The sequence below is a fragment of the Quercus suber genome, unplaced genomic scaffold (genome assembly GCF_002906115.3).
Source record: "Quercus suber isolate HL8 unplaced genomic scaffold, Cork oak 2.0 scaffold_197, whole genome shotgun sequence".
Taxonomy (NCBI): domain Eukaryota; kingdom Viridiplantae; phylum Streptophyta; class Magnoliopsida; order Fagales; family Fagaceae; genus Quercus; species Quercus suber.
In genome coordinates this window covers 712,929-723,246 of record NW_027069655.1, presented here as the reverse complement: position 1 = coordinate 723,246, position 10,318 = coordinate 712,929, and the positions used below count along the sequence as shown (strand labels likewise).

Genomic DNA, 10,318 nt, shown 5'->3' with positions numbered 1-10,318 from the left:
TTAGCAATATTTAAACATTCCCATCATCAAGAATCAAGACACGTGGTTCTAGCTTATTACCATAATAGTAAATTACAGAGTGACCTCAGAAACTTAACCTATATGTTTAATTAGTAAATTTAAACAATAATTTAACCTTGTTGTTGAAGACAGTCAAAAATGTATTCTATATTTGCAAAGACAGCTTCAACACGGAATTATTCTTATCATTTTTCCCTCATTAATTAGCTGTCCCGGTGGGAACTAAAGATAAAATCAGTAGCTACTAGCTAGGCATGTCCCACGTCCACAGACCTTTATTTTCTACATTATTTTGACTTAAAAAAAAATAAAAAATAAAAACAGATGCGCCTGCTTAATTTAGGGTAACGTGCAAGTTGTGAATACAAACAGACTGAAATCGGTTGTGTAGTTCACCTTACCTTCCAAAAAAAGTAATTATAAAATTAAATAAATCAAATTATTTACTGTACTTGTTTTCTCCTTTACGATCCAACTAAGAGCAAATCAGCTCAATAGTCAAAAGCATGCGATTTTTGTACAAAAACAAAAGCTTCATGTGAAAGTAACACTAGAAACTCATTTTTCTAACGCGCAATCTGGATCATTTAAAAAATTGATTTCTTTTTTAAATGGGGGCCATAGGTGTTTGAAAATTTTATATAATTGTGTTAATGGTGTTGCTGAGAAGATGCATTTGTACACGCTACTTGCACTATAAATACTTCAAGAAGACCACAAAATAAAGGCACATTTCTCTCATTGTTCTCTAGTGAGTTGAGTTCTAAGATGGGATTAGAAAAAATGAGTTCTACCTTATGGTTTTCGGGACTTATATTTCTTAACAGTCTGCTTCTTTGCATGGCTGCAGGACAAGTCCATTACTATGACTTTGTTGTAAGTTCGTTTTGTCCATTATATATATATTTCAGTTAACTTGAAACACGGGTTGATGTTTTTATGCTTTTCGTTTCGAACACATATGAGAATCTCATGCTCAAAAGTCAAAACCATTATGTGACACCTATAAAGGGCTTCAAATAGAGCTTTATGCTTGACATATATCGATAATTGTATGTCTCTTATAAACGTTTACTTTGTTTTAATTTCCCCTTGGGGTTTGTGATGGCATACGCAGCTGAAGGAGACAAATTTCACTAAGCTGTGCAGCACGAAGAGCATTTTAACTGTAAATGGAACTTTCCCTGGGCCAACCATTCGGGTTCACAAAGGCGATACTGTCTTTGTTAACGTACATAATCAAGGGAAATATGGAGTCACTATCCACTGGTAATTTCACTCTCCCTTTTTCTGGTATGTGTTCGAGAAAGACTCAGCTCATACTCACTTCAGACAAAAATCTATTTGCAAGTATTGACTGAAGAGTTGTGCTAAAGATAAAGCAATTTCACAATAAAGCCTAGCCACGTCCCAGCTGTTATCGGTTTTTATAGTCCACCACTATTATAATTATTTTATGCGTGGTTAATAACTTGTCACTTAAATTTTATTATGAAATTATTGTTAAAATATTATGCTTATAGTTTCATTTATTATTTGACTATCATTTCAATATAAGATTTTTATTTATTTAAAATTATTAAGTTAGTATTCAATTTTTATTTAAAATCTTACAATTTTAAATAGGTAAGAAATTTTTACTAAAACAATGAATCATATCTACAATAACTTTATAATTTTTCCAAAAGCAGGAATTTCCACTTTTCCTACCGCAGTGAGTGGGATGCGTTAGTCGTTGGAATATAAAACTAATCTGTCCATTCAGCACAGTTATTGACCAATGAATGACAATACTTATTTTTCTGTGGGTTCCAGTTAGCTCAACTGGTAAAGTCTTTGATGGTTGTATAAGAGATTTGGGGTTCAATTTCCGCTTACACCAAAAACTGATTGGTGTCTTGGTCTAATAATAAAGAGCAATTATCAGGAGCGGACGCCATACGTTAAAATTCTCTCAAAAAAAAAAAAAAATGACAATACTTATTTTTCAAACTTTGTCCCTAACTATAGTCTCCTTTGACAAAGTACACATCCTCTTCCCACATGTTACGACCATGCCATTACTTGCTTTTAACTTGTTGCAGTCGATAATCAGATCGAATAGAATAGGTTTCACCTAAACTGTTAGACTTTGTTTACGTAGTGGGTCGATGCCTAGAAAAAGTAATTCGCCTGCGTTGAACTTAAAATTTTATTTTTCTTATCTTTGAATTATCGAAAAAAAAGTTATTTTTTCTTTTCTAAACTTTAATAATGGATAGTTCGATTTACTTCTTATCATTTTTGTTTATTTATTTCGGTATCTTTGTAACTTTGTTCAAATACTTTTTTTTTTTTTTTTTGTGTGAATAATATTGGAAAATGCCAGTAAAAATTTAAATTCTAACCTTTGGTCATAGAGACTATAATTATTCTGGGGGGAAAAAAATGAAACAAGAAGTGAAAATATAAGACAATACAAACATGAACAAAACTAGATAAACCTTTGGTTTTCCAATGAAATTAAACTATATATGCAACTGCATTGGCTAATATATCACATAATTAATTCTCTTAATTTTATTTTTGCTAATGTGGGTGCAAAACTCTTTAAGCTCCTAATTATTCATTGTATATGTATACATAGTTCTAGTTCTTCCGTCCTACACATACAATGTAATTACATAGAGAAATCAATTGGAGACGATAATACAATTTTGCTCATATTAATGATGCAATTGCATCATTAAGTTTAATCCCAAAGTCTAAGATTTTAAGTAATAGCACGTAAATTTTTTCCTATTGACAGATTTTATGTATGCATCACAATATAAATAACCCTATAATGTATTTCTTGCCACATTGTATGAGATCATCAATTGATTGGAGCTTTATATGAAATAGACTTCTTTGGTAATTACACAGGCATGGAGTTAGGCAACCGAGAAATCCATGGTCAGATGGTCCAGAGAACATTACACAGTGCCCAATTCCTCCTAACACAAGTTTCACTCAGGAGGTAATATTTTCCACAGAAGAAGGAACTCTTTGGTGGCATGCCCATAGTGACTGGACCCGTGCTACAGTGCATGGTGCCATTATTATTTTACCTAAACCTGGAACCACTTATCCATTTCCTATGCCGTATGCAGAAGAAACACTTATTCTTGGTATGCATTTTTTAATTTTAGATACTCTTATTGTTATTATTATTATTTTTTAGGGGGTGATATTCGGTGATTACTTATTTCTCTGTTAGTTCTTAGTATAACAATAAGAAACTTCCACAATGACACTAGCACCAAGTATTAATTTTTTTTTTTAAGTACGGATTAAGAATCTTAATAATCGCGTTTTAATGTACTTGCAGGGGAATGGTATAAGGGAGATGTGATGGCAATAATTGATGAAGCTCTTGCAACTGGTGGCGATCCAAACATCTCAGATGCTTTCACTATTAATGGCCAACCAGGAGATCTCTATAATTGTTCTAACGGTATATGAAGGACCAAATTAGTAATTTAATCTAAATTCAATCATAGCACTTTAGGAGCTAGAACTATACATTAGCCAATAAGCTAATAAACCACAAGATTTTGTTGAATTGGCTAGATAAAACGCATAATTAAATTTCATTGAAAAATCTAAGATACACATAAGTTTTTCTATTTTACCTTTTTTCTTTCCCCGTTTATCAAATCAATTTGACTAATGATGGTCATCATTACTTTATCTTGCAGGAACTACATACCGTCTACCAGTTTACTCTGGCAAGACCTATCTTCTGCGCATAATCAATTCCATAATGAATGAAGAACAATTTGTTGGAATTGCAAAGCACAACCTCACAGTTGTTGGAAGTGATGGTGCATACCTCAAACCAATAAACACAAATTATATCATGATAACACCAGGACAAACAATGGACGTTTTGGTCACAGCAAATCAGTCTCCTAGTCTATATTACATTGCATCAACACCATTTGCAGACACCACTGCTCCCTTTGACAACACCACCACTACAGCAATTCTGCAATATGAAGGCAATTATACTGTCCCATCAACTATTCCCTTCCCAACACTTCCTGCTTACAACGACAAAGACGCTGCTGGAAACTATACAATACGCTTAAGGAGCTTAGCAAGCAAAGAATATCCTGTCAATGTGCCACAAAAGATCACTAAAAGTATCTTTATGACAGTTTCTGTGAATCAGATATATTGCCCAAATGCATCATGTGCAGGTCCGAATGGTAATAGGTTATCAGCAAGCTTGACTAATATAAGCTTTGTGACACCCCAAATTGATATACTCCAAGCATATTACAGGTATTGCTTTAATTTCTTCCAACTTCTATTTAATAGTACATGTAATTTTTTTTAGGTAAACAGTGGGGGGGAAGAGATGTGGTGTCTGAATCATAAACATAGGACACTATAAAGGATTGTATTACCATCAAGTTATCTCTTAAACCTCTTAATAGTGTATGTTTAAATTAAAGGAATTTGACATATTTTAGGATTAAGTTTGGTGTGGGATAAAACAATCTAAGTCACTTACTGCCAACAAAATTTGATATATGCAGGGGGTAATTATATATATCATAAAAATATAGCTACTGTTTATTAAATGTAAATTTTTTTTTTTTGAAACCTTAAATGTAAATAATCATATAAATTTTAGGTTAAATTACTAATTTGATACTCCAACTATTAAATAAAGTTTACTTTGGTATCTCGATTATTAATTGTATTATGTTTGTGCGTCAATTATTAATTGTGTCAATTTAGTTTCCAATCTTTTAAAATTGAGTCAATTTTATTCTTGAAATACCTATCTATTTAAATTTAATTAAATTAATTGACCTGAAAATGTGATATATTTTAAAAGGTTATTATGAAAAATAAAAAAAATTTCGAAATTAATAGTTCAAAATCATGTCAATTTGAACTGTTAATTTTGTAAAAATTTAAATGGATAGGATGCCCAATAATAAAATTCATTTGATTTTAAAAGTTGAGATATGAAATTGCCATAATTAATAGTTATGACACATTCTATTTAATAGTACATGTAATTTTTTTTAGGTAAACAGTGGGGGGGAAGAGATGTGGTGTCTGAATCATAAACATAGGACACTATAAAGGATTGTATTACCATCAAGTTATCTCTTAAACCTCTTAATAGTGTATGTTTAAATTAAAGGAATTTGACATATTTTAGGATTAAGTTTGGTGTGGGATAAAACAATCTAAGTCACTTACTGCCAACAAAATTTGATATATGCAGGGGGTAATTATATATATCATAAAAATATAGCTACTGTTTATTAAATGTAAATTTTTTTTTTTTGAAACCTTAAATGTAAATAATCATATAAATTTTAGGTTAAATTACTAATTTGATACTCCAACTATTAAATAAAGTTTACTTTGGTATCTCGATTATTAATTGTATTATGTTTGTGCGTCAATTATTAATTGTGTCAATTTAGTTTCCAATCTTTTAAAATTGAGTCAATTTTATTCTTGAAATACCTATCTATTTAAATTTAATTAAATTAATTGACCTGAAAATGTGATATATTTTAAAAGGTTATTATGAAAAATAAAAAAAATTTCGAAATTAATAGTTCAAAATCATGTCAATTTGAACTGTTAATTTTGTAAAAATTTAAATGGATAGGATGCCCAATAATAAAATTCATTTGATTTTAAAAGTTGAGATATGAAATTGCCATAATTAATAGTTATGACACAAAATTAGACTTTAATTGATAGTTAGAGGACCAAATTAGCAATCTAACTTAATTTTAAGTGAAAATTATGACAAAAAATTTAGCCTTATTCAATGCCAAGTTCTTGCCATTGAATAGAAAGCTTAAAACAGGATAATTTATGCTTCCTCTTTTCACAGGCATCTGCCCAGAGTATTTGCAAGCAATTTCCCCGATCAGCCTCTTTATTATTTCAACTTCACTGGAGATGTGGGGAACAATACAATCTACCCAGCCCTAGCGACAAAAGCCTTGACAGTAAATTACAACGATGCAGTTGAGATGGTACTTCAAGGAACTAATGTTGGGGCTGCAGAGAATCATCCTATGCATCTTCACGGTTTTAGCTTCTACGTGGTTGGAATGGGTTCTGGAAATTTCAACAATAAGACTGACCCTGAGTCTTATAATTTGATTGATCCACCAGAAGTCAACACTGTTGGAGTTCCTAAAAATGGTTGGGTTACAATTAGATTCATTGCTGATAATCCTGGTATGTTTTCGAATAAATTTTATTTATTTATTTATTTTTAAATAAAATATTTTGATTTTTTCTATGCCGTGATACTTACCCTAATTCAAGTTATGTAAAAAAATAGTAGTAATTAAAGTCATGATTTTAGTTACTTTTTTAGGGTGTGTGTAAAACTGTGTAACACGGTTTGTGTAAAACATGTTTAACCCTACTAAAAATTACTTGTGATTTATTGTAAAACTTTGTAACATAATTTGTGTAAAACAAGTTTATCCCTACTAAAAATTACTTGTGATTTATTATCCACAATGATAAAAAAAAGAAAAAAAGACAATCATGATGGCTAACTTGAATGATGGTTTAATTTCAGGGGTATGGTTCATGCACTGTCATTTGGAAAGGCACGCTAGCTGGGGCATGGATACTGTGCTTATTGTGAAGAATGGGGGAACCAGTGCAACAAGCATTCGCCCTCCTCCTAAATATATGCCTCCTTGTTCCAAGTCATAGTTCTAAGAAAGTTTTACTTCAATTGTCCTACATCAAAAATAATAATTCTAATAATAATACATAAGTATTTTTGTTTTTAATTTAGACAATAATGCATGAGTTAATGGTCTAAATTTTTATGCTTATATCCTATAGTTGACGATGGACTGATGGGCTGAGTCCAATCTGCTAATGGTGTTAGATTGGGCTACCTTTAGCCCTTGCGTAACATTTACTGAAATTTCTTCCAATACGAGAAATCTTCTGATTAAATTTATAAAGATTGAGACTGAAGTCATACTTCTTTGAGAATTAATATTTATAATTAAAGAATGTGATTTGAACCGTGAATGTCTTCGTGGAAACACCAAGATGTGCCAATTGAGTTATAAAGCTCTTGGTGATAATTAATTGATTTAATTAGTCTAACTTCGTTAAAAACACACATCTACCTTTTGTATACTCTTTTTTGTTTTTAGAAGAACTGAAGAAGTAAGAATGGGCCTTTATTGATGAATAAATTTTTTTTGGAATATAGTATCTAAATCATTTGGTAGTTCTTATACCCATATATCCAAATCTGCAAATAAAATTGCTTGCCTAGCAATTGAATGAACAAGCTGATTGTCCTCCCTTTTCACATGATTAAAACTACAACTATGTAACGTTGACAAAAAAACGTTGAATCTCCTCAACAACATAGGCGCCATACATGGTTCTCGCAGGACCCTGGCTGTTGATAGCCGATATTACCAAGTTGCAATTGCCCTCCACTTCAACTTGAAAAATTACAAAGCTCCTTAACAAAAGACGGTGCTCAACTAGTTGCCAAAGCTTCTGCTAGATCTACCGAATGAGGCAGGGGCACTTTTCGGCTAAGGGCAGCAATGATTAGCCCAGCAGTCTCGGATTACCACCCCTAAACCTTCCAAAAAAATTGCAGCATCAAAGTTCACTTTATATATAAGCCCAACTAATTAGTTAAGTAATTAAGCACTGCCAATTATATGAATTTAAATTCTATTCAATTTTTCCATGCACTAAAATTCCATATGTAAACACAATCATAATAAAAATCTCATATGTTTGAAATACTATGGTGTGTTTATTAATACTCACTTATTATGATTACTACTGTTTATAAAATAATTAGGAATCTATCATTTTTTTGAAACTCGAGTTCTATGAAAAATAGGCGCCAACTTTTTATGTAACTCGAGTTTCATAAAAAATATCACAGCAAATTTGAAGACTATTTTTTCAAAGAACTCAAGTTTATGGAGCTCGAGTTACATGGCAAACTCGAGTTCCAAAAGAGTGGTACATTCATATATATTACCAAAACAATGATAGATTGCCAAATATTTTGGTCAACATTTAGCCATTTTGGCTCATACTACAAACTAGAAACTTACCAAGCTTCTTGTGGTGGTCCCATTACAATGAAATTATTCTAATTTATAGTCAACTTTGTTAATAGCCTGAAAAAATTTATCGTTCAAACTTCAAACTTACCAAATTGCGGTGGTTCCATTACATTGAAATTCTTCTAATTTATAGTCAACTTTGTTAATGGTCAATTGCGAGTATTGGTGCCCAAGAATTTGAAAAACGAGAAGGAAGGACGTTAATTTATGGTAGAATTGGACATAATAATTTGACAGATTAGGTTTCAAATGAATGTTGTTGGTTTATTACGTTTTAATAATAAATGATATTAATCCATTCGTTAATTTTTATTCGTTTTCTTACCTACATATCTAAAAGAACAATGATATTACATTTTTTTTTCTTAATTATGTGCCAAAGTCTTCTTACCTGTATGATTTTTTTTCTTAATTTCAGACAATAATGCTTGACTTAATGGTCTTAATTTGTTTATTATATTCATGTCCGGTTGTTGACCATGGATTGATGGGCTGAGTCCACCGACTCCACCCCCCTAATGGTGTTAGATTGGGGCTACCTCCTTGTTCCAGTTAATAGTTCTAAGAAAGTGGTCTTAATGGCATTTTAGGATATCTAACCAAAGATCATGGGTTATTGGGCCAAACTCAACCGCCTATAGTGGTGAAAATATAATAAGCGGGTCACCTCCAAACCGTATATAATAAGTGGGTCATGCCCGAGGATTGGTTACTACTAGTTCAACAGTGTCCTTGGGCTGGGCCCACGAAGATGCTGCCTCGCATTCATTAGGTATGAATGAAGAGATTGAGGTTCTCTCGATTAGTCATAAGAATGTTATATTTCGATGTACTGATTCAGAATTATTACTAATATATGAATAGTTAACATTTAAAATAAATGAATTTAGCAGTTTTTTAATAATTAAAAGATTAGTATTTGTTTGTTTTTAGACCCCTTAAAACATAACCAAATTAACTTAGTTAATTAGTCAAGTGATTATTTAGTCAAATTATCAGATTTAGGTTAACACAAATATATCATATCAATGTAAAGTGCGGAAAATAAAGAACACAAAGATATGATGACCAAGGAAAAGCAAACCAGTAAAAAACCTGGAGAGGATTTAACCTAGTTATCTTTAAGGTAAAACGAATCCACTATGAAAGAATTGAAGTTTATACAATAGCGACTTAGACTACTAACATCCTATTACTATCTCGAGTAGGAAACTTACTACCATGACCACATGACAGCTTCGAGTCCACATACTACTTCTTTCTTAGATCTCCAGCAAGTACAAGCACTCCCGTTTGTGTATCTTTAAGCTCTTGAATCTGCAATTGAAATGATCACCAAGTTTTTGACATAGTCTTGATTCTTGATAACTCTAAGTATGTGTGAAGGCAAATATCTCTAGATCTCACAAAAAATTCACACACCCAACATAAAGAGCAACCTCAAAACATGGCTAAGGTTTACCCTTTTATACCTAGGGCAAAATATAAAACCCTATACGTCAAACGAGCTTGGGCTGAGTTGGAAAATTTTACAGAAAAACAATCTACACGACTTTCGATCAATCGAGCCAGGCAGATTTACATAGTAAATCCTGCAGAATACTCGATTTCAACTTTACATATAAATACACTTTGAGCAAGTCTAAACAAGACCAAAACGTTTTGATCATAGTTTGCCAACATTACAAATTGAAATTCTAATACATTAGTTCATAATTCCTTAAAACCTAACAATATTTTTTAAAGGAGTAATGTTACAAATAAACTATTTTACAACATTTTTACTAATTGCTAATGTGGTTTGAGTATTTTCCAAATAATTATTGGTAAGTAAAAATATGATGTTAGTGATGGCCTAGATTAGAACTAATAAAAATTTGCTACATCAATAATTTAAAAAATGTTATAAAATAGTTTGTAACTATAGCATTACTATTTTTTAAATAATTATACTATTTAAGCTTATAAGTTACACATAAAAAAGGTAAAAAAATAATAATAATGAGAAGTCGTTGGTAAATAAACATGTTTGTGGTAATGAGAAGTCTTTTTACCTTTCATTTGATGTAGTGACAGTGTTGGGGGGAGGGAAGTCGGTGGTAAAGAAACATTTTTCTTTAATGCCAAAGGTATAAAAGAAATTAAAAAAA

At 31.4% G+C, this 10,318-nt stretch overlaps 1 protein-coding gene across 1 annotated transcript; it reads left to right on the top strand.

Annotated features, from left to right (window-relative positions):
• Positions 1–732: 732 nt before the first annotated feature.
• Positions 733–6,842, top strand: LOC112039867 (laccase-14). Its single transcript, XM_024072777.2, has 7 exons — positions 733–897; positions 1,139–1,290; positions 2,926–3,170; positions 3,371–3,496; positions 3,741–4,329; positions 5,918–6,270; positions 6,623–6,842. The coding sequence occupies exons 1-7, from the start codon at positions 790–792 to the stop codon at positions 6,760–6,762; spliced, it is 1,713 nt and encodes a 570-aa protein (XP_023928545.2). The 5' UTR covers positions 733–789; the 3' UTR covers positions 6,763–6,842.
• The last annotated feature ends 3,476 nt before the right edge of the window (positions 6,843–10,318 follow it).

Excerpts from the sequence above, each read along its gene's own strand:
- LOC112039867 (XM_024072777.2), top strand. The coding sequence starts at position 790 with ATGGGATTAGAAAAAATGAGTTCTACCTTATGGTTTTCGGGACTTATA. Across the intron at positions 1,291-2,925 it reads TATGGAGTCACTATCCACTG|GCATGGAGTTAGGCAACCGA; the intron begins GTAATTTCACTC and ends GTAATTACACAG. Across the intron at positions 4,330-5,917 it reads ATACTCCAAGCATATTACAG|GCATCTGCCCAGAGTATTTG; the intron begins GTATTGCTTTAA and ends CTCTTTTCACAG.